This window comes from Aptenodytes forsteri, unplaced genomic scaffold (assembly GCF_000699145.1).
Source record: "Aptenodytes forsteri isolate BGI_AS27 unplaced genomic scaffold, ASM69914v1 Scaffold659, whole genome shotgun sequence".
Lineage (NCBI taxonomy): Eukaryota > Metazoa > Chordata > Aves > Sphenisciformes > Spheniscidae > Aptenodytes > Aptenodytes forsteri.
In genome coordinates this window covers 655153-679138 of record NW_008795299.1, presented here as the reverse complement: position 1 = coordinate 679138, position 23986 = coordinate 655153, and the positions used below count along the sequence as shown (strand labels likewise).

General features: G+C 46.3%; 2 protein-coding genes across 2 annotated transcripts in view; one reads left to right on the top strand and one right to left on the bottom strand.

Annotated features, from left to right (window-relative positions):
• Window positions 1-3827, top strand: part of PCDH12 (protocadherin 12) — a 9692-nt gene extending 5865 nt beyond the window's left edge. The window contains exon 4 of the mRNA XM_009279350.1: window positions 3456-3827. Within this exon, the coding sequence (XP_009277625.1) occupies window positions 3456-3820 (365 nt within the window). The 3' untranslated portion in view covers window positions 3821-3827. The remainder of the gene's footprint in view (window positions 1-3455) is intronic.
• The window catches only part of KIAA0141 (KIAA0141 ortholog), a 23248-nt gene continuing 3008 nt past the window's right edge, over window positions 3747-23986 (bottom strand). The window contains exons 2-12 of the mRNA XM_009279344.2: window positions 23815-23926; window positions 23466-23586; window positions 22940-23083; window positions 16270-16325; window positions 14554-14647; window positions 13693-13835; window positions 12773-12931; window positions 11780-11872; window positions 8162-8318; window positions 7643-7907; window positions 3747-3832 (exon numbers count right to left, since the gene is read on the bottom strand). Coding sequence (XP_009277619.2) covers window positions 7651-7907; window positions 8162-8318; window positions 11780-11872; window positions 12773-12931; window positions 13693-13835; window positions 14554-14647; window positions 16270-16325; window positions 22940-23083; window positions 23466-23586; window positions 23815-23926 — 1336 coding nt within the window. The 3' untranslated portion in view covers window positions 3747-3832; window positions 7643-7650. The remainder of the gene's footprint in view (window positions 3833-7642; window positions 7908-8161; window positions 8319-11779; window positions 11873-12772; window positions 12932-13692; window positions 13836-14553; window positions 14648-16269; window positions 16326-22939; window positions 23084-23465; window positions 23587-23814; window positions 23927-23986) is intronic.

Below are 23986 nucleotides of genomic sequence, written 5' to 3'. Positions count from 1 at the left end.
GGTGCTCTTCTGCAAGCTCAGGTGTCCTCTGTCAACCAGGACTCTTCATCCACCTCTTCCAAAGACGCCAACAAATTTGCAAAACGCAATTCCCTGCCTTGCAAATGTCACGTCAATTCTTGTCTGAGTAGCAGGTACTCGGCTATCTGCCGAGTTTCGCATATAAAGATTTCTATGAATTTGCCTGCACTAGATTCACCTTCATGCGCTTAAAAACTCATGTCACAATTTCTACCTTCCCTTCCTCTGATACCATATTCATTTGAAGCAGTAGTTAATGAACAGCAGTTAATAAACCAAGCAATTTCATATCTGAGTTCCTCTAGCACTCCAGGGTGAATACCATCTGGGCCATTTTCTACATGTTCCTTTTATTGATTTGTTCTAAAAATCTCTTCTACTGGCATTTCAATTTGAAAGAGTTGGGCTGACTCACGTCCTGTAGCAGAAATTTCATTGTGGAGCCTCTGCGCTCCTCCACAGCAAGAGGAACTCATTGAGGTTTGCTGCTGTAGTCATTTTAATTCCAGAGTTGGGCATTTTCTGTGCTCTTGCTTAGAGAGAGAACCACGCTGCTTCTGTCTGTTTGCCTTCCTGCCCTTTTATTTTAGTAAGGAGCAAATGAAGAAAAAGCTGAGTGAAACGAGAGCTGCAAGCTTCCTCGGATTTTAAAGGTCCTGCAGCTGAGAGCAGGGAGCAAAGAGGCTGCCCAGCTCCATCCCATGGGTGTACTGACACGCACCGGTCCCCGTAAAGGGCCTGGTGGGCCTGCTCAGCAGATCCAGTCCTGCCCAGACAGGTAGCACCCTAGAAAATCTGTGCTATGGCAAGGCATATCCATGAAGCGCCATCTCCCACACTTCTTGGATTTGATAGAGAAAAAAACCCCCAAAACCCTTTTGCCAAATGACTGGACTTTCACAGTGAACACCAGCGGTGCATGCTGAGGCTGTGCCAGCGTGGCTTCCTGCCCCTGCAGTAGCGCTGGACGTGACAAAAGAGGCTGCCCTGTTTCAGTGGTGAAAAACAACCTTAACCGTGAGCCCAGACCTTCCCAAAAAGGCAACGGAGCACAGACGGCGGGAGCTGCTGGACTCCTTCCTCCTCTCCCAAACACAAACAGAGAAGTGGACTTGCATCCTGAGAGAGGGAGGAAGGAAGCGTTGCTTGTGCTCAGGGGTATCGTAACAGCTGGCTGAGGCTGTCTGGGCCTTTGTGCTGCTCGCAGCGGGGGGGAACTGCGCGAGTGATCTGTCCCAGCCAGCTATCTGGTTGTTTATGCCGTAAGCATCGAGCTGCAGGCTGAACTCTCAGCACCGCCTATTAACACCTATCCCCCACCAGCGAAACAGAGCGCTCGCAGCAGCAGATGAGAGATACAACTTTATTGATTATAAAAACAACCCCTGCTCCCAAACCACCATTAAAATAAGGCAGTAAAGACTTATCGGTCAAATTAAACGTACCTAATTATAAGGTTTCACGGTCACAGGCCTGTCAGCCCACTGAGTCTTGGCTCTCCCTGCAGCGAGCAGACTACTGTTGTGTCCTGCTCCAGAGCTGAAGCATCAAAATATTTAGGGAATGCAGTGGCTTCTTGCAGACTGAGGAGGAGAGAACTGTGGATGTTTTAGAGCAAAAACATGGGACTTCAGCATGCTTGGGAGATGTCTTAAGGAACAGTCACCGCGACTGAAAGAAAATACTAAGGTTGCAGAAAGAAATCCTGGAAGTCAAGCAACAAGAGAATTTTGGGGCTTCAGCTGAAACAAAAATCTAAGTGATGTATCTGCCCTTCTCTCCTTACCGGGTTTGAATCCCAGCCCTCACCCCCATCCCACCCCAGGACACAGTTGTTTTTCAGAGAAAAAGGACTAATTAGTTGGTTGAGGAAGGAGACTTGTCTCAGTGACTGACGAGCCACTGACTGAGGACCACGTGTCCCAGGCCGTGGCAGGGTATTGATTATCTTCTGGAAGCGGCACGATAAGTGCATTAGAATGGGGACCCTCCTTTCAGAGGTCACTTTGTAAGTCAGAGCCACATAATTATTAAAATGACAGCAGCCCTTGCCGTCTGATTGGGATTGCCGTGTTTTGTTACCAGACACCAGTTATTTGTTTCGCTGCTCTCTGACTCAAAGTGTTTCACAAAGCTGGCGGTCGCTTCGAACCTCCCAGTGGTTCTCGGTTACCCTTTGGCAATGAAGCAATGCGGGGCTGGAAGGCAGCGTCTGTGCACCACACCACAGAATCTTGTTTACCAACTGCAAAGCTCTACCTTAAAAAACAAGAACCTCCGTTTCCTTTTCTGCCGCCTGATGAGGAAGCTATTCCAGGCTCACCCTGCTATGGGGTCCTTCCTTTAATTTCCAGTATATGTTTATTCATGGACAGTTATAATCACTTCTTCTTTTGCCAACACTATTTTAAGCATAAAGATTTCCTTTGTCGGTGCTTATCTCATCAAAATAACGACAGGTTGCAGTCAGATCCCTGGTGAGCATTTGCTTCCTTAGGCTAAGCAACCTCTACCTTTTGGGGTCTCCATCACGTAAGCCTGGACTCGCTCCTGTTTTCATCTCAATAGTTTTCTCTGCACTTCTGTCATTTCAGATCCTCTTTCCTACGGACAGATAATCAGATTTGTATGTAATACTCCTAATCGGGTCTCGCCAGACCTAGTAACAATACCACGGATATGTCCTCATGCCAACAGGGAATACCTTGACCAGCACATTGTACGATTCCATTTGCCCAATTCGGGGCAGAATCACGTTACTGGTACACTAACGAGCCTGCAGCCAACACCCACACCAGGCTCCCACTGCTCATCTGCTTCCAGTTGATGAACAATTACTTTATAGCTCAATTTTTTGTTACTAGTCTTCAACCACCCAGCTGTGCGTTTTATAATCCAGAATTTCATTCTACTTCTGTTGTTATTGTTTTCACAATAACCCATTCCTTTTCGGTCTCAATATGCCTGCTTAGCAACAAATTCCCACCCTAGAGTGACCCTTACGGGAAGTCCACTAGTGACCTCCTTTCTGTCCGATACTTCCCCCTTGAAAGCGTTCCATTGTCGTCTCCCCTTTAGCCAGTCCTAAACCCTCACTTTCTCTGGCTTTGCTAACAATTTAGTGAAGTGCCACTTGAGGCTGCAACAAATGAGAAAGCAAAGTGATCCTAACGGTTATTATATTAAAAAAAAGGAAACAAAAACCCCAGTAGTTTTAAAGCAGTTCTAGTTTGGTTTTTATAAGCTGCTGGTTTAAATGATGCTGCTGGTAGCTTCTCTCTAGACCTGTTTACAATCAGTCCTCTCACAGTTGATTTCAGGAAGTCTCCTCATTTCGCGATTTTTTTTTTCCTTTCTTCCCCCCTCCCCTCTTCTCTCCTGTGGTCTCCTCTACTCCACGTCTCACCAACAGTTCTTGTTTTCACTCCCTCCAGAGCTGGCCCTCAAGAGGCTGACGGCTGCTGACCCAGCATGGGTGGCTCGGCTCTCCTTGCCGCTCACCAGTAGTTACAAGGACAACATCTTCTCCCCTGACTCTCTGCATTCACCTCAGGATGAGGAAGCTGCAAGGCAGGAGAAACCAAGGACCTTTGAGACCTTCGGCAAAGGTGCTGGGGCTGACTCGAATGCCGCTGGGACAAGACTGGCCAGCACTTTCCTTTCAGAAATGAGCACCCTCTTTGAAATGATTTTGTCCCAGAAGGTCCAAGTCCACAATGAAACAGGCTCGGGGCTTCTGCGGCAGCTGTCGGCACGTGGGAAGAGCTTTGGACTGGAAGACAGTGCTCCTGTTCTGTAGGCAGCTTGGCAGCTGTGATAAGGAGATAAGAGTCAGACAGAGCCGCTTTCTGCATTTGGGGTGCACACGTGTGCTTTAACAGGGTCATTGCATCATCCACATCTAGACTGATCACGACAGGCACATTTCTTCCTTTGCCTCACCCCATCGAATTTCTCCATGACTGACTTCACCTTGTTTAGTTCCCTTCTACCAGCCTGTTCTTGCCTTCCTACCTTTCCTCCTCTTCCACCCGCATCTTTCACCTTACCATCACGCTCGAGTCACCCAGCAGCAGGAGGGCCCTTTCCTCCCAGGGCGGGCCGATTGAGGGGAGGGGTTGTTAGGTTAACCACAAGCACAACGCAGTCAGCTACATCTACATCATTATAGACTGTGCACCACAGACGATAAAATATTGCGGTCATGGACTCTGCAACATGCTGCAGAGTTGGGCTCCAGGATCTTAGTTCTTATTTAAATAAAATTGTTTTTTTCTAACACTACCATCTCTGGAACAAGGTGCACTATAGGTGACATAATGACGTGCCTGCAGAAAGCCTGAAATGGCAACTCAGAAAGGGAGATCTGCCTGTCATCTCCCACTGATCCTTTCAGCTTTTGTGGTTCTACCACTGTGAACTTGGCATTTTGTAAAATGCCCCAAAATCAGCACTTCTGCTCTGGCATCTCTGCTATAGCTGCACTAGGTGCCCACAATTCCCTTCTCCATGCTCCCTTTTGAGGCCATTGGATTTTGGAGCGTAGTCCTTGCCCAGAAGCAGACAACAGATGGCTGGAGTCTGCCAAAGGTAACCTGGGAAAAGGGAAGTGTGAAAACACTGTTTTGAAATATTCAGTCACAAGCTTCAACCATATTACAGGTTTTCACTTTGATCTGTATGTATGTGAGCTATAAGACAGTTTTAGGATAATAGCATGGGTAGGAAAACTAAGATACAGATACTAGTAACAGAGGAAGAAGCTCACAGGTGTTGTTAACCATGGGGACGTGCACTTGCAGAGAATGGAAAGACAACAGTGGCATAAGCATCTGGAGTGCATTTGTAGGCTTAGGCAGCAGTGCACGGATGGCAGGTAAGCGCTTCTGGATCGTGCACACATAGGACTCTTCTGTACCATAGTTTGTGCCTTCCAACTATGATAGAAAACACCAGAACAAATTTGGGGCATGCTGGCAAAGCGGCTGCATAGGTGAGAGGAGAGTCATAGAATCATAGAATAGTTTGGGTTGGAAGGGACCTCTAAAGGTCATCCCCCCCCCCCCCCTGCCATGGGCAGGGACATCTTCAACTAGATCAGGTTGCTCAGAGCCCCGTCCAACCTGACCTGGAACGTTGCCAGGGATGGGGCATCCACCACCTCTCTGGGCAACCTGGGCCAGTGCTTCACCACCCTCAGCGTAAAAAATTTCTTCCTTATATCTAGTCTGAATCTACCCTCTTTTAGTTTAAAGCCATTCCCCCTTGTCCTGTCGCAACAGGCCCTGCTAAAAAGTTTGCCGCCATCTTTTTTATAAGCCCCCTTTAAGTACTGAGAGGCTGCAATAAGATCTCCCCAAAGCCTTCTCTCCTCCAGGCTGAACAGGCTATAGCCCACGCTATGGGAATGAGGGTAAGCCATTGCCTCCACTGCTAGCAATGCACGTCGTTGCTTGCTCAGTGACTACAAAAGCGAGGCTGAGAAGAGGCTGCCAGCCTCCCCTCCATGAGAGTGCAGGGCCAGCAGTGCTTTATACACACTGCTTTCTTTCCTTCACCATCGTCACGTTAAACATACTGAACGGACTTCTCCACAGATACCGCAGTTCACAACACAGGTTTCCCCAAAGCTAATTTGCTCATGGTGGGGCTGTCGCATCAGGTGTCTTCGGGTGATATTTTTGGCTTTTATTTTACTGTTAAGTTGAAAAAGAACAGGCAGCAAGCCCCAGCAGACATGATTCTGGAGCATCTCAAGGGTGTCTTACCTGTGTTCCTTTTCCACGCACCTAGAGGTGGCAGTGCCCTGCTTTTAGCATGTACACACACAAGCCACAGCAGCAGACAATCATACAGATAATTTAAAGCAGAGTAAATGAGAAAGCTACCCCTTTCTGCTGCTCTTGGGACCAAATGGCAAAAGCAACAGAGTAAGATTTCCCCAGGTAGACTCTTTAATATCCAAAATATCCACTGTTGTATTTGGAGTCTCCAAAGTGCTTTACAGATGACCCCACTACGCTGATGTTTGCCCCAGCCTGCTAATACTGCCGCGCTGCTAATAGAAATGTCTTGCTGTTTTGTTTCACAAACAAAACAGGCTGTTGCACCAAAACAATGACAGTGAGCCAAATTCTAACTGAGATGCAGCTGTGCAAACCACGAGGGAGGCATTTCTGTGACTGTGAGGAGATGCAGCCCTACGGGATTCCTCTGCATCTTGGGAACGCACACAGGGGACAAACACACAGCACCTCACATCCTCCTCTGGAAAGTTACTTTGATGTGCCTGTCAAAGGACAAACTTTACACAAAAATACATTATAATAAGATGACTAAAAAGGAGACAAATTCCTCTCTTGGTTCAATTTCCTGATTCTGCAAACTGCTTTCAACCCCCCCAACCCTTACCCCCATCCTGTCCTGACCACCGCGTAAGCACGCTGTGGATTATCACAGAATAGGAAATCCACCCGAGGAATTTCCTGCTAATTGTATCCTGCTTGATAAAGGAAATGGTCTAAGAAAGTTTGGTCTGAGCAGAAAGAGAGACCAGACTAGAAGAACAATCAGATGTGTTGAGCTCTGGCTGTGCCCCTCCCTTGCTGAATGGAGACCACAGCAAGTTCAGGATGGGGCCACTGCCTTTGTTTTTCAGAGCCTGATCTACACAAATCACCAGAGCACCATGGCTACAGGAAGCTGGACAGTTTGTACAGATGCCCTTGAACCAGTTTAAACTGGTGTGGACAAACGTCTTTTTCCGGATTCAGCTGCCCCAGTTGAAGAAATTATCATACCAGCTGCTTGCCACTGTCTGCCTGACAGTGGTTACTGCCCGTTGGGAGCATCCCTTTTCCACTTCAGTGAAAATGAGCTGGCGTGCTTAGCAAACATGTACAATGTAAATTTTGAAGAAAACCTTGCTCATCGTGACTCAAAGGGGTGTACCCCTGAGAGCAGCTTACTGCCAGAGCTGAAGGAATAATAACTGGGGACCGAAGGGCACTGACAACGGCGCAGGATGGCTGAGGACAGCCGTTACTTTCACCAGTACAGGTGGATCTGTAAGCCATATCCCACAAAAACCTGTGCCCTAATAATAAGAATGCACTCTCTTGCTTGCACGCAGATTAAACTGCCACAATGGCAATGTAGAGACAAGCCCAGATTGTGCTGGTAGCAGAACCACTGTGGGAACAGCTAGCCTTGAAGTGAGATCAAATTGCCTGAGAGGGCGCAGGCCAGGCCCATCACAGAGTTAACTGCCAACATCACCATATGGTGGCTTGTAAACCTCACTGGGGGACCGTGTGCAAGATGTGGAGGGCTGCTGGAATTATAGCCCCAAATCATATCACCGTGGCATGGTGGGAGTCTATACGTAGCTCTACAGAGAAACGTAGGAGCATAAGAAAGGTCCTTGTATTGGAAGGTAGAGGGCCAGACGACATGGTGGCATAGGAGATATCACAAGGTTTATTCTCAAAACCCCGGTATTTAAAAATGGCTCCTGTCCCACTAACAGCAAGCTTTCTCTTTCCACTCACTGCTAGCCTGCTTCCAGCCCCACGCAGACTAAGAAGGGCTGCCTTCCCTTCTGCCTGCTTGTTTCACTTACTGACTGCTCTAGTAACAGCAGTGGTGGGGCTCCAAGCACTGCAGCTCCAGCGGCGTTGCCCTGTTTCTGAGGGCACGGCTCCATCCTGCACTGCCAAGCGTCATCATGTGGAGTCCGTCTGCGCTCCAAGAATGGGGCAGGGTTAGGGCAGATTGTCTTGGCTGGGTGGCGTGGAGGCCTGCAGGCACACGCTCAATAGCCCAGAAACAGGGGCTAGATGAAGAGGCTCTTATTCCGGAAGGGAATGGATGCTTTGTTTGCACATCTGAAAGTACATTAAAACAAGATATTAATGATGCATCATACTATGGGAACAGCTTCTCCTCTTCAGCTCGACTGGAAATAACTGGCAAGAAGTGGAAAAACTGAAAAGTAAAAGTGCTCCCTTCCCTTCAGTAAAAAGGACTCCTTTTTGCCATGGCCCTGTGCCACCCTTCCTCTGGCAATATGGGCCCTGCTTTTATGGGGTCACTACACGATGCAGTCCCGCACACCCTCTTCCCCCACTGCCCGCGGTACCTTCCACCTCCTCTTCTAACACTCGCAGTCTCTCTCGGGAGTTCCTGTTCCCTGCAGCAGCTGACTGTCGGTAGTGTCTAATCGCTTCTGCCAGGTTCTGCTGCACTCCAAGGCCCTTCTCATAGCAAACGCCCACGTGATACCTGCTTTGGGCATCCTAGCCACAGGAGAAAGCACAGCAATCAGCCCCACACGATGGAGAAGTGACAACAGCACACAAAAGGAGAACAGAGAGTCTTTAACACCTTCTTTAAAGTTTACTGCTCTATCTTTGGTCACCTTCTTTAAAGTTTATTCCTCTATCCCTCAGACCATATCTTCAGCAATTTAGTCCCTTCTCCGAGCACACAGTGAAGCAGAATTTCTTACCAGCTACCTCTGATTCCGCTCCTTCCTATCCCTTTCCAATTAAATTCACCAATTTCCCTTCAACGTCCAGGTCTGTGTCATGGGAACAACGGAACAGCCGTCTCCGCAGAGCACCCTGATTGTCTCAGGGGTCAGAGCTAAGAGGACTTGGGCAGCCTTGACTGCACCCACATCCTGATCACACCCAAACTCTGAGCACGCCCTTTGGACTGCCCTACTACAGTTCACGCAGAAGTCTTGTAAAAACATAACGAATGCCAGAGAGGTACTTGCTGCCGAGGGTTGGAAGATTCCCCTTGGCAGCATCAGGCTATCAGGCCTTCAACACAACAGCACACTGCTATCTTGCTCAGCCCCACCTAATTATATTCCAGAAGAAATCTCAAGCAGCAGAAGTGAAGTCAAGCAAATAAGTGCTAGAGAAAAAGCACCTAAACTACTCAGACATATGTAACTGCTGAGAATGAACTAGAAAGTAGAGGATGTCACTGCAGATGGGTCAGTGAAGCCAAATCCAAACCTATGATCTGTTTATGTGTCAGCCGTGCACTTTTATTTTTGAGGTCCAATGGGAGGAAAAGGGTCTCGCAGATAGTAAAAAACCAAGACGACGGTCCCGAAGACATTGAAAGGATGGAATGGGCTAGTGGTCACACAGACCTTTTCCAGCAGAAAAGCCAGCAACATAACTTGAAGAGTATGACTGCCAGAAACATGATCTAAACAAGGCTTTGCAAAAAAGAAAAGAAGGAAAAAAAGGAAGTAAGTAGCAAGTTTTCTTTTCTCATGGCTTTATTAACATATTGCAAGTGTTGCTGTCTGGGATGTAGCTGGTAGAGGAAAGCGAAGAACTCAATGAGTGGGTGCTTTGCAAAATGTTGCAAGTCTCAGTTTATGACAGCAATAAACTTCTTTAGAGATGAGATAAACATGTTGAAGGATTGGCACTTCAGATGTGACAAGAGACAGGGTTAAATAAGTATGAAGTATTCCACTAGCCGTCTCTTATATGATGAACATCTCGAAGACAAGACCACAAGGAGAAGAGATCCCCAAATTAGCATGGCATAAGTGACTGCGATACACTTTGAAATCTGAAGGTCAGACTCAGTTCTCCAACAACACTCTTTAATATGTTTTTTATATTCTATGGTTGCACACATAAAATAAGGGAGGATAAAAAGTGGTAACCAAAGTAAAATGCAGTTCTCTGAAGCATTGTACTATTTGGAAGAACATTTGTCAAAGTTCCCCCCTCGGCTCTAGCACAGAGCAACAACCTGAGAGAGAAACACTGAACACATGACTTTTTGTGCCTGTTTTCCCTTTTTTGGAGTTGTAGCTAAATGGTGCCGTCCTTGCTTCACCCATGTCCAGCAGTCTTTTAACCATCTGAAAGTAAATTCATGCTCCAGGGTAATGGGAAAAGAACATACTTGTGGAGTCCTTCTCCCAGCAGAATGTGAGGGGTCACATCCCAGGGAGCTGATGGTACATCCGCAGCCAGCATCCACTGGGAAGCAGAGATGGGGAAAGATGATTGAGTTCTGAGAACTGTCATGGCTGTGACCAAAACATGCAAAACGCTGATATACTGGGGGGTACCCCTGGGACCTGCAGTTACCTGCTAGATTTTCTGTTGTTAAGTGCTTACTAGGCATTCAGTAAATGACAATCAACTATTTAATGAGATAATTCATTGTTATATCGTGCAGCATACGCATCTGACATCAGGCTGGAAGAAGGGAGTCAGTGATGCAGCTTATGAGAGATCTTTAGCAGATTTGGAATTAAATACTGTATCAACCATCACGAACGTGATGTCTGAGCTGCTGGGCCTAGTCAGGTCTAATCTCACCAGTGATCTGACAGAGTCTGGATTCTTGAAAGTGGGTGACAACTGAAGTGGTAAAGTTTGCAAGTGATGTAGTGTCATTGAGAGTGATCAAATTTACTGTAAAGAATTAATTAGAGAAGATCTTCAGGACTAAGAGTGGGCAACAGTCACAGAGGAAACTTAGCGTTGACAAATGCAAAGTAGTGCTTATAGAAAGAAATTTGTGAGTCACTGTGATAGTTCCCTGAAACCATCAAGTCACTGCTCAGTAGCAGGCAAAAGGGCAAACAATATTAGGAATTATTGGAAGGGAATACAGAACAAAGCAGAGGATCTCATTATGTCAGATCCCTGGCATGTCTCCATCCTGTGTCCAGTTTTAGTCCAAGCATCTGAAAATGGTCAAAGGAGAATTAGAAAAATAGAGAGAAGACTGACAAGCAAAATGGAACAGCTTAACTACATGGAGAGACAAACTAAACTAGCGCTCTGCAGCCTGCAAAAGAAATGACTCAGAAAGGACATACTAAAAGGCAACAGAATCAGAAGTATTAGCCAGAAGAAGAGGGAATAGCTATTAATTATTTTCCATTACACAAAAGCTGTAAGAACTGAAGTTAAAATGAGTAAGTTCTTCAGAAAAAACTAGCTATTACAATGCAGTGCAAGCTGAAAATGAGCGAACGATGTCACAGTGCTGTAAAGAAACAGAACTGTGGGATGCAGAAACCTGGCTGCAAGACATGGGTTGTCATACTTCTACTCCTCTAAGTGCTGGTAAGGGTTCAGGAGCAGCGCTATGCAGAGATTGTGGCACTGCCCTTCAAAAAAAAAAAAGCAAGCCTGTGTCACTTGGAGAGAGTTCAACAGCAAGCAAGAAAATGGTTGGGGATCTAGACAACATGACGCGTGAAGAGAAACTGCAACAACGGGGGAAGGCTGAATGGAGATTCAAGTATTTAAGTACGTTAAAGGTCCCTGCAAAGAAACAGAAACAGTCTTTTCATCCTCTCTATAGAAGGCAAGAAATAATGGGCCAATTTTGAAGAACAGATTAGAGACAGACATAACAAAGTCCTCAAAATGATACAGTAGTGAAAGAGTTTGACTGAAGAGGGTGTAGACGCTCCATAATGGGAAACCTGTAAAATTATGCTAGATGAATATAAGCACTGGTGCTGTAAGAACTACTCCAACCCAATAGGGCTGTTCCTATATTCATGTTTTGTAGAGTCTGCGCCCCAGGGCCTGTTTCCTCTCCAAGATGCACCCAGGCTCGACTCCATCCTTTCAGACTGTGCAGTAAAATCCTGACACTCGCTCCCATTTCCAAGAAGTCCTGATATCTGCCACCTGTAACCTGCAATGACCCCAAACTGAGAACAATCATAGCTTGCAAAGGGATTACTTACGCCGTTCTTCGCTGCCAGCAGCAGGTACTTCAGACCTCTCTTTTCCTTAGGTTGCAGTCCTCTCATGTAGAACACTCCAAGACAAGCCTGTGCCTGCAACAAAACCACACGATACAAATTAGCCAGGATTTTCTCCATTAATTATTCCAGTTCTTTTACTGATTTTGCAAGTTGTTCAAATGCCGGGGTTACTGCTGCAAGATGGGTGTGCAAAGTACCCTGCTTGCTGCAGAGCCTGTCTTAGAAAAAAATCAGTCTGACATGCTAAACACGAAAAATCACATTTGATCTACAGAACTCCACTATACATGCAGTAACATCACCATACTAACACCGTAAGACCCAGAATATCGTTTCAAACTGCACTGTGGAAGTCAGAGCCAGAGAACGGCTCCTACTCGTGAGCTGTCTGTAAGATACAGCAGATGCACTTCCTGGAACAGCGTGCTACGTGAGATACAGTCACTGCCAGAACGACTGGCATTCACAACACAAGATGGCACATGCCTAAATGCATCTCCTAAAGAGTGGGAAAGGAGGGCAGGGTACACAGATCCATGTGGATGAATCATCTTGAAAAGTCACAGATACAATATGAGGATCTGTTCTTACTTCAAGCATCTCATGGAAGTTCCTCCATCAAAGCGACCTGTACTCTCGGAATTGAGAGGAGACGAAACACAGAGCTACATTTTCAACTGTAGGTCAGTTTTCCTAAGCCAATGGTCTAATCCAGGTGTCTCATCTAAGAGCCACATTAAAAAGCCCAACAGCAAAACAGACAACCAACACTGCTGACACAGTGGGTACCTAGCTGCCTCCCATCTGCAGGCAGCGCTGTCTCCCATACACTGTCAGGAGTATAAATATGTTGGAAGAATTTTGCTTCCAGTCCCACAGATGCTGCTTTCTAGGATGTCTTGTGGTTCAAATCCTTTAGACGGGGTTCTCTGCTGGCTCTCTCCTATGAACTCCCACGCTGTGGACACTAACCTCTGTAATCCCGGCCATTGCTGCTTGCTCCAGGAAAGTCACTGCCTTCTGATGCCTGTCCCATTCATTTTCAGGTCTGTGGCATAAGAAGTATCTAGCGTAGCGGTACTGTGCCATGGGGTGACAGCTGCTGGCCGCCTGGTAGTAATAAAAAGCTGCCTGGAAAGAGAGAAACACACTTGTGTGATTCATGTAATACATGCCCTCAAACATGACATGACTCCCCTCTGGCCAGGACAAGCTTAACCTCTCTGTCTAGATCTATCACAAGCTGCACACGCTTACCCCAGCAGCTGTCCCACACCTCCCCGCCGAAGAACATGAGATTGTTTAAGTGAGACAGTGGACTGCGACTATACGAGAGCCCTCTAACCACCCTGCCTTCTCTAGTCAAAACTCCCCATGTTGAAGGGGGTGGCACTGGGCCAACAATACCAAAGCTTACTCTGTGCCAAGGGGGATCTGCACAATTACTCCAAACAAGCCGCCTCTGCAGATCTTTCCAGCTACAGAAGATGCTGACTACGGCCAGCATGCACTAGATGGCAGGCTGTAGTTAAGGTATGCAAACTGGACGGCTCGAGATGTAAAGAAGCCCTCGGATGTGCAATAGTGTTTTAAATACAGTAACATGACAGGTTTCTCCTTGGTACTCTCCTGGGTGCTAGCGGCACAGCCCGTGTACCTACGAGAAGACCTCAGAAGCTATGAGAAAGGGGATTTCAGTAGCACGTCTCTGAGGGGATCTATGACACCGACGGCAGCACTGCAAACCCACAGTTTATATTATTTCCAGCATTTTCTAACGAGACTTCAGAGACTGTCACACCCATGCAAAAGGAGAAAGGTGCCTGTGCACCCAACAAAGACCACTCTCCTGGTCTGTGCCGCACTTATACAACCCTACAAGCCGTGGATACCTTTTCCAAGTCTTTTTCCGTGCCTCTGCCATGTTCGTAACACAGACCCACATTGAACTGGGCTTTGCTGTAGCCTCGATCTGCTGCCAGTTTGAAGCAGGTGTAGGCTATCCTGTAATGGCCCGCTCTCATACTTTCAATCCCTGAGAAGAACACAACGTAGAAACAGGGAAAAAGAAAATGGACAGAATGCAGCCTCAAATGAAGCAACCTCCCCCGCAGCTACTGGGCCTTCCTCGGCGCATGCCAAGTGCTCCGGTCCACTTCTGGCTGGCTCACCAACCCTCATTCCACAGGACCAAAGTTTCCATAGGAAAAATGGCAACACTGCGTTTTAGGGGTTTTTCTAGTCTCATTGCAAAGAAGGATCAGGGGCTAACACAACGTATGGTTTGCACAGAAGCGGCTCGATTTTTTAGTGCTGCAACTAGTGGTGTATATAGGGCAGGGATTTTTTTCTTGGATCATTGCATCTTCCTTCAGCTCGTCTTAGAGTTGCAATTCTGCAATTGCTTTTTTAGCTTGCCAGGAAGACTGAGATCTCAGACAATGAAAAAGGATACAAGGATATGACAGTTTGTGTAGCAAAAAAGACAGAGATGGCTTAATTTCCAACTACAGATGTCAGGACAACAGTACAGGCTTCAACCGAGCCTGGATTTAAATATGCTGATATAAATCAGGTGGCAGGATGGGACAAAGGGCAATAAATCTCTCAAAGCACAGTTGAAATTGCTGAAAGGAGGCTTCAGCTTGGGTATATGCTATCTCTGCCTTCACACAAGACCTACACCAATTTGGAGGTCCTCCAAAAAGAGAAACGCGTGGTTTAAGGAGAAAACAAATCCAAGTCCACATTACCGAGGATATTCAATGCAATGGAAATGTCAATCCGGAAAATCTGCTGCAATTGGAAAGCAGCTTCCTCCAAATGCCCTCGCTGAGCTGGGTCACCCTGAGGAGTTAAAGAGGAAAGCTATTAAGACAGCAAAAACATACAAACCCTATAGGAGATTCTTTCTTGGAAACCGAGCAGTGAGACACATTTGTACTGTACTCTAGTTATCAGGAGGGTGATGTAATCTGGTGTCACGTGTCCACAAAAAAAATCTCCCTGTCCTACACAGCCATCTAGTTAGGGAAGCTGTGTGGACATTGCTCGCCTCCCCTCTGGCCAGGGAGCTTGGTGTAGCCTCTCGGACATCATCAGACCTTTCAGAATTTAGCAAATACCCGATACCACTCATAACTCCCCCCTTCAAAAGTAACGTTAGCCCTCGTTCACTCTCCCGCATCATGTCAACAGCACAAACAGTCTCTGCCAAACATGCATTGACATATTTGTATATGCTTTACACAATTCAAGCTGAGCCCACACTGTCAGCTTACTGAACACTGCACACTCCTAATAAAATCCTGCACAGCAGAGACAACGTCTTTTCTTTCTCAGTAATGAACAGTATTTTTTACTGTACCACAGCTCTGGGAGGTGGGAGGAGGATTAGCCTGGCCTGCAGCTTTAGCTTCCAAGCTTGCGTACAAATTCAGTGCCATCGAGCGGCAGCAGTGCACACTGCACGCGAGCCGAGATGCCTCCGCACTCGGGGAAGTCATGGAGCAAAAATGCCCCTTGCCGCCGAACAGCCTTACTGCTCAGCCAGCACTCAGGGCTGCTCACAAGAGGACAAGACATGGACTGACTCCTCTCCTCTCCTGAGACCTGCCCCACGACCTACGAAGGAGCTAGAGACTCTCCCTATGGGCCCTGCAGAAGTGGTTCCTCCTAGGATGGGGAGCTCGACGCTCACCCCCTCGGCAGACCAGGTGAACGCCTTTCTGGTGGGGGAGCAGAGGTCACTTCACGTCAAAGAGAGGATCCCACTCTGTTAAATACTGAATTTATCTCCACTCTGTTCACACTGTCCTTGAGCAATTGCACAGCTGACTGATTTTTAAAATGGGGAATCATCTGCACCTAAGACTGTGAATTGCAAGGAATTAGCAGGTTTAATCACAACAAGAACAATAATATAATTTACGGCCTTGTGACTCTCAAGCTGATGCACCCTCTTCAAGCCCAAAATGTCTTCCTCTCTATAACAGACAAGAGCCAGCCCTGACTTGCAGCTTTAGGAGGAGTGGCACCACCTTCTCCAGTCATGGGTTGTCTGGTAAAAACCAAAATAGCAACAGCATGTAATCACCTAGTGAAAGATTGCATCAAAATGCAAATTACACAAGAACAGACTAGGGCTACTGGATAGGGTGGGGGGTTTTTTGTTTGTTTTGGGGTTTTTTTTTTGCCATTTTCCTTCAGTGCTTCTCTACTAGCACCCCTGTTACATAGACACCTTAAAGGATGGGGATGCCAGTTTATAGTTCCTGGAACTTTGCTCTGGCTAAAGCAGAGGGCAGCATGTCACATCTCTCTTTCTCCTGGCCTCCAGCTGTGCAGGGCAGAAAACAGTCTTGCGTGTGAGTGGATTGCTCAGGCTGTGCTTGGGGTTGCATTGAGATGTCTTCCTGTAGGGAAGGGGCCTCAGGTGCAGACGGAGGGTGTGAAAAATGAAAGTGTACCTTTGCACTGCGGAGAACTGGCTCCAAGCTGGAGCTCTCAGGGATTTGGAACTCCCCTACGTTAAAAAAAAAAAAAAAAAAAAAGAACAAAAAAAGCAGGGTTAAGCAATGCTGTATCTTCGCCTCTTCCTCCTCTTCCCATTCTCTCTAATCCACAGCTCTTTCCTAGAGGACCGATCGCCCACCCAGTCAGGGACATTAAGAACAGAAGGAACACGGATCAGTCTGACCTTTGTATCAAAAGCAACCAAGCGCCACATGAATACAGCCCTGTAATCTGCAGCTGGCTAATGCACCTCCTCCAGAAAGGCCCCCAGTCTTGATTTGAAGACACCAAAAGGTAGAGGATCTCCCGCTTCTTCTGAAAGTTTGTTCCAGCAACTTGTAATCGCTGCTTTAAACCTCTGCGCTTCATTTCAAATTAAAATACATCTCGTTTCTGCTCCCAGGCGCTGGCTCTTCTAGGCTTTTTTTCTCTTTACTAAAAAGCCCATTCTCCTTTTGAAAGTCCCGATACGACTAATCAACCCCTCTTGATTCTCATCTGTGATTCTAAACAGACTGTGCTGTTCATGTCTTTCAAATGAAGTACTTTTCTGCCTGAGTTGATTAATTTTATGACTTTTTGCCACTATTCCTGAATTTTCAACATTGTTATTGAAGTGCGGACCCTCTCACCAGTGTCATAGGAAGGGTAAAATTGCCTCCTTATTTGAATTCGTAACTGCCTAGTTTGCATGTATCAGAACCGTGCTCCTATTCTCACTGTATCACACCGAGATCTCACACTTAGGTGCTTGCCTCCCTAGCTCCTTTTCCAGGTAATTTCTTTCCAGGGTACAGTTCTGCTTCTGCAAGGGGCTGATCAGACATGCTATTCCAGCTGCATCGTATGCAGGCTTAGGTTATCACCCCAATGTGCCCCACTCGCTCATCGCTGCCCTCTTAGACACGCTGGCACAACCACACGTTCAGCCACTATCTGACCAGTTTCAATCAGAATTATCTAACGAAAACATCTACAGCAAAAGCTAAGCCACCTTGCTCTTAACAGAATTGTGCTGGAAGTGATTACACAGGCGTTTACACCAGCTACTCTAAGAGGATGGTGACCTCCAGCAAAGGGGATGAACAGGGGAGGGCTGACTGAGGCCAATTATTTTTAACCTGAATCACAATAAGCAGCTGGATCCCACCGGGCACCTGACACCAGGTGCTGATGCCTGGATCACTTCAAGCCAGTGCTGCTAACGCAAGAAGTAGCTGTGCCTTCCCCGTGTCTCCCCGTCTCCCTCTCAAGCTGTGTGGCTGCAGAGCAGGGAGCTAATATGAGTAAAAAAAAAATCAGTCCTTCTGGGGGCCCAGTTCCTTGATTCCTGGCACTATACGGCTACACAAGCACTTGTGCCGGCACAGCGACAGAAACGACTCTGCAACAGGCAGGATTGCTTCTCGCAGTGCCTGCACCGTCTTACAATGCACATGAAGCCGTGGCCTATGTTCCAGCTGCAGCTTCATTATTCCCAGATAAATAATTCCCCCCTGGATGTATTAAAATGTGTTTGCCATAGCGATCTTGCTTGTTGGGTGAGTGGGGCTTGTTCAGATAAAATACAATTTCTATTCATCACTCCATCGAAAGTAATATAATCTGTGAATTTATTAGTTGTGCTTTACATTTATTTGCAGATCAGGCATAAAATTATCTGATCTTTCTCTCCGTAAGACTCCATCTCTTGTTCAGGTATCTCCCTCATGATGTAATTTGATTTTTTGGCATACATACAACAGCAAGTCTCGTGAAAAAAAATTGTCTGTATTAAAAATTCTCCCAACTATTTGTTTAAACAACATTAGTACATTCATGCTTTTAAGAAACTTTACATTTGGCATAGACATCTACTCCTAAATCCGAGATTCGTCATTTACTGAGAAAACATGTTGTAATTTGGACAAACCATTCCCCCATGAAAAATAAACAGGAAACTAATTCTGAATTTTATCACCTTGCAAAACTGTCTCATGCCCCTCTCCCACTGGAAATCCCTCCTCACCCAAATCCCAGGAATTTCCCCAGATTAGAGTTACCACTCCCGGAGCACATAAGGTCATTTGGAAGAAAACATAGGGACCAACCGATCGTGACACCCAGTCCTACCTCCTGAAGGACTAGATTATTGAGTTCTCTCGGAACGCACCTTTGAGGCTTGGCAAGCCTCAAATCAAAACTCTTCAGGGATATCATGATCTTTACGACTCGACTGTTTCAGAGCAGCTGCCTCAATACCAGGCACACAGTCTAAAAACAACGCTTAGGTTCCTTCAGCAGTAAACGGAGAAAAAAAAAAGCACCCCCCGGCAGCAAAGTATCCCACCCCACTTCTGCAGAATGAGAAGACCAGCTTAGATTAACCTTCAGGCTATCATTAGGCAATACAAGCTCACCCCAACGGTTTGTTTCTCATCTCCCAAAGAATGGTCAAGCTTCAGCAGAACTTCATAGGAAGCAGGCTTTGAGCAAATTCATTGCTATACTGCACACACAGAACCACATTAAATTATTCTTAAGGTTGTATGTTCAAAGCACACAAAAGCTGGGAATACCACAGTTGGAATTTTCTGTGCAACTTTGTTTCTTCTACTTCAAACGTGCTATGATGTGACATGACTATGCATCCTTTTTTCCATACAATCTTGCAGCTTTCAGTGAACCGGATGCCCAACACTCACATATTCAGCAGCTAATAAATATTTGGTATTTCCCCACTGTTCATCCTATAGTAATCAAATGTTCCTCAAAGCTAGCTCCAAATGAGGAATTAATAATCTTCTCACAGACAGTCTAGATTGCTCATCCCAAAACATCCAACCGCTTCACAAGAATGAATTCACAACAAGAGCTGGACAAAATCCAGGATTTCTGCCTCATGGAAAATTTTAGTGTTTCCAATTGGTTTCATTGTGCTTTGAAATGAAAACACACTTTTGAAATGTCTGTAATCTCAGAATTGAAATAACGAATTTTACAGTTCTGCCAGGGGTAAAATACAACTCCCCAGGGCAGCATTCAGCTGCTATAACACTGAGACTGGCTGTAATCACCTGCTTGTTCACTACGTGCCTTTAACTTCCGGCAAAAAGCTTCATGTGAAGCACAAATTGCATGAAAAAAATAGGATGTGATCATGCAGCTGAGGACTTGCTGATAGTAATATCCAGAATGCTACTTAAAGCAACTTTTAAACGAATTTCCTGAAGTTTTGTTTTTAAACACACTAAAAGTAATAGATTCTATCATGTTGTGTTATTTTAAAACCGGAATGGCTCATCTGCGAAGCTGGGGTGTTTGGATCCGTCACAAAGATCTTTGCCACTTGAGGTAACGAAGTAGCTGACAGCAATAACAGATTGTCACTGTATATGTAGACCAGCACAAGCAAGTCTGGAAATTAACCGAAACACTGAAGGAAAGGGTGAGGACATGGAATTCTCTCTAGAAGGTCCTTTGCCATTGCTGGCAACAGCAAACTGGAGAAGTGAAGGTACGTTCTGCTCCACCCCGAGTTCTGGAGGTCTGTTCTCTAATGGCAAGACTTTGCTACCAGATTCTCCTGTATCATCTGCCAGGCATCTGTCCTTCCCCTCCTTCTGCTCTCCCCAGCTTCTTGCTGCATTCTGATTTAGCCAGCCTCGATCTTTTTCGGTAGCTAAACACCAGGGAAAAAAAAAAAATCCTAAACCTTAGGCACCTTTTTCTGTAGAAAGCAAAACATACTCTGAGAGAAAGGTATCACCAAGGCATCACCAAGCTTCACTTTAAAACTTTCCACGGAAAGATTCACAGGACTTCTCACATTACAAACCTATGCATTTTTTCATACTCTTCAGTGAAAATGACTGAATCTCTTCACCCTGACTTTTCTCAACAAATTCCCACAAAATGGATGCACAGCATAATGTGAGAATGTAACCTGAGGACCTATGTATTGAGAAAAATCAAATTATTTCTGACATATTATCTCTGACAACTGACACTCATAGATGCTTGGGCAAAAAGTGTAAGGAACAGGAATTATAAATTCACGCTTCTCCTGGCAGAACTTTCCAGCAATCAGCTGTTCTGTGATCTTCTGAGCAGGAGGTTTCAGCTGGACCAATTAAGTTTAATTTGAATGTGTAATTTTACCTAATCACTTCTCAGAACCCATTTATACTTCTGGCCTGTAGCAACGAGTTCCACAATTTACCTGTGCACTGGCCAAACACGTACTGTCTTTTGCCTTTTTTCAAACTCGCTACCCGATCATTTCTGTGCTGCCTATTAATATGTGTATTATGAAAAGCCTTGTCCCTGTTCACCTTTCCTCAACACTTTTAGTTTCGCAGAGCACTAGCACACCCTCTGCCACTTCTTTTTTAAGCTGAAGAGTCAGTCTCTATTTGTATGTAATTGTCTCCTCGTCAACCTTTTCTATGCCATTTTTGTTACTGTTTTTAAGACAGAGTGTCTTTTCCTTAAGCGTTCAAGATGTGGCTGCATCATAGACTTACACAAACCTACGATACTGTCTCGTCCTCAGTTCCTTCCTTTACAATAATTAACATTTAATTGGCCTCGCTGCTGCTGAGCGCTGACTTAACCTTATCAAAAACATATCCACAGTGACTTTGAATGTTCCCTCTGCAATCTAATTATTAATTGGACACTCCTCATTCTGTATGTGTATTTACAGTTACATTCCCCTGCATATACTAATTTAACCTACCTTGGGATTACCCTGGTTTTCGTTCTTGTGCAATCTTTTGCTGTGACTTTCACCGTCGACTGTCCTGAATAATTTTGTACCACTTGCTTCTTCTGCCACCTCACTCGTCACCTCTTTTTTCCAAATCACTGCTGACTGTGCTGAACAGAGCAGGTTTCAACAAAGCACTTAGGGGAATCCACCAGCAATGGCTCTCCATTGTGAAAACTATTTCTTGTATTTTAAGGAGTTACTAGCCCAAGAGTAGCCCCTCCCTCTTCCTTCACATCAGCTTTATTTCTCCAGATAGCTTTTTTTTTTAGGTCTTGGCTGAAAGATTTTCAGAAAGCTAAAAGCTGGATAATCTTGCTCCACATGCCTGTTGACTTCTCCGAAGAACTCTTAAGAGATTTACAACTCTCTTAAGTCTCTTCAATGGAGCAAGCTGGCCTGAGAAATGGCTTCCTAAATCTTTCCAAGACCTTTGATTCTTTGATATAGCACGCTCATCCAGGTATCTAACATCTCTATTCTGTAACACAGTTTCTATCAACTTAGAATTACCTTTTTTGCAGTTTTGCGGCTCAGTCAACCCCCCCTTTTTAAAAGCCTGCGTCCAATTTGTCAGTGTTCATTCTTCTGGTCATACAGCAGATTTAAGCACCGGATTACTTATCATCATTAGAGGCTCAGTGATTTCATAGCTTCTGAAGAACATCTGAACAAAGAGCATGTGGCCTTAGTGACTTGTCACTGTTCAATTTATCAGTTTGCCTAAAAGCTCTTCCTATTGACTCTCAGCAGGAGACTGTTTGTCAGACACAGACGCACGTTCACTCCTGGCTGTTCAGCTGTGCCAACTGAAGGCATCACCGTCTGCACTTACTCCCCACCACTTCTCCCAGAGGTCCATGTCCAGTAATCTGCCAGCAAGGCAGCGTGTTTGAGTGCTTCTTAATACGCTCCAGGCAAAAGCAGATGGGTTAAACAGTCTAATTGGCAGTTTAGGTAAATTAACCTGGCTGTTTTCCTGGAGCTAATTAGGAGACATGGAAACAAAATGCTCTATTTGCCAACTGATCGGAATGGTAACCTCTGGCAGGAGATGGGTTTGATAAGCAGCGATGGGCAGTAGCTTAAATCAGCACAGAAGAAAGCGAAGAATGGGGAACCCCTCTGACCTTTTCTGCAACACCTTACATCGTCTAGTCAACATCTGTGGGATTGATTTTTATGTGCCTCTTCTACACCACGATCATATGTTGTGCCCCTTTCTACCTGCTCCAGCAGGCTTCCTGCTTCTAACAGTTTTCCTGAAGTGTTTATACATCTAGTAAGCAGCCCTGTTGTAGGCCTCAGCTGATCCTCCTTGATAGGGCTTTACATGTAACATGTAGGACATGCTTTCCTGGATATGACTTCAAATTTTTTGAAGGATAACTTCCTATTTTTATAAAACTCCTTTTAATAAGAATGTCTTTGACACCTCCTTCCACTGTCTCATCTACAGCATAAGCGCTTGAATATACATCCTCATCTTCCAGGAAGAAAATAATTCCTTTAGTTTCACACCACGTAGACAAGTCTCCCAGATCACTGGTGCAGTATTTGCCTGAATTGCCCACAATAAAAGGACAGCAACCTCATTACAGCATCCAGTTTCTAAGGCAGACCAGTATTGCTAAAGCCGATGTCACCTGCACAGTTACAGCGCAGGCTCCTCCCTGCCTTCAGGAGCTTTTTTCCTCCTGTCTCTGGACTCCTGATTCATCTCTCTGAAGTTCTGTCTTTCCACTCTAACCTATCTCCTCAAGCGTCAATAAATGGCTATAGGCTTCTTGGCTCCTAGCTTTGCCTTGGGGAAACTCAGACGCTCAGAAGTCCTTCTGCCGCAAGTATCCTACCTCGCAGCACATTGCACGTACCTACTTCTGCCCAGGGCTGGCCCTCTCCTTGCCCTGAGGGGATGCCTGAGGATGAATTCTCTGGTACAACCTCCGGACTTCCTTTCTGCAGGAAGTGGGACCCCAGCTGCGCACCGGGACAGCTGGTTGAGGCTTCAGTCACCACTGAAATACAGAGTGCAAAACGGTTCCTGTTAGCTGTGCAGTGTCTGCTTTAGGAGACGACACCGAACTGTATATCTACCCAGCGTCCTTCTCTGCTCTGACTGCAAAGCCAAGCAGGAGGAAAGTTCAGTGAACAGAGCCCAGAACAGAAAACAAAGGTAAGGGCATGCGGGATGCAAAGTGGGATTGCACCAAATCGTTAAGAAACAGCGAGATTCCCCTGACAGATACCAGCCCTCACTCTCCCCAGAGAGCTTGAAAGCTGGTTGTCAGCTTCTCACAACAGCTCTCTTCCAGTCTTAGTTAACATATCACGAGGCAGAAATCCTGTCCGACAGCTGGGCCCTCCCACAACCGCTTCTCACAAGCCAGAGCTGCTAACCTGTCTGCTGAGAGGGCAACGAAGAAAGCCAGAGAGACCTGTGCTCTCTCCTGGTGTCCGGCAGCGACCTCAGCCACGAGATCTGTCTGACCAGCTGCAGAAGCAGCGCACCGAGCGCTCCCTGAAGAAAAGCAGACACAAGTCAAGGAAGACAGCCCCACTCCCTCTTTCTGTCCCGCTTCCATTCGGCAGCTTGGCCACAGCTCCGTTTCGGGGAGCCCTCCCACCACAGCTACCCTCCCTGGGGGTTCCGCCGTGCCCACTGCTCCCATCCCCTTTCACGCCCCCAAGGTCTTCTGGCGACATCCCTCCCAGCCAGGGGCACCCGGCCCTGCCTGCTGCTCCTCACCCAGGTGACGGCCTCCAGCACGGAGTAGCGGGGCACCAGGCCGGGCAGGGGCTGCTGCCTTCCTCTTCGCTGCTGGCCATCCCGGGGCCGTCCATCCTGGCAACCGGGCGCTCTAAAACAGCCAGAAGACACCAACACCGTGAAGCCAGAAATCAGCCCTCATACATCCCCC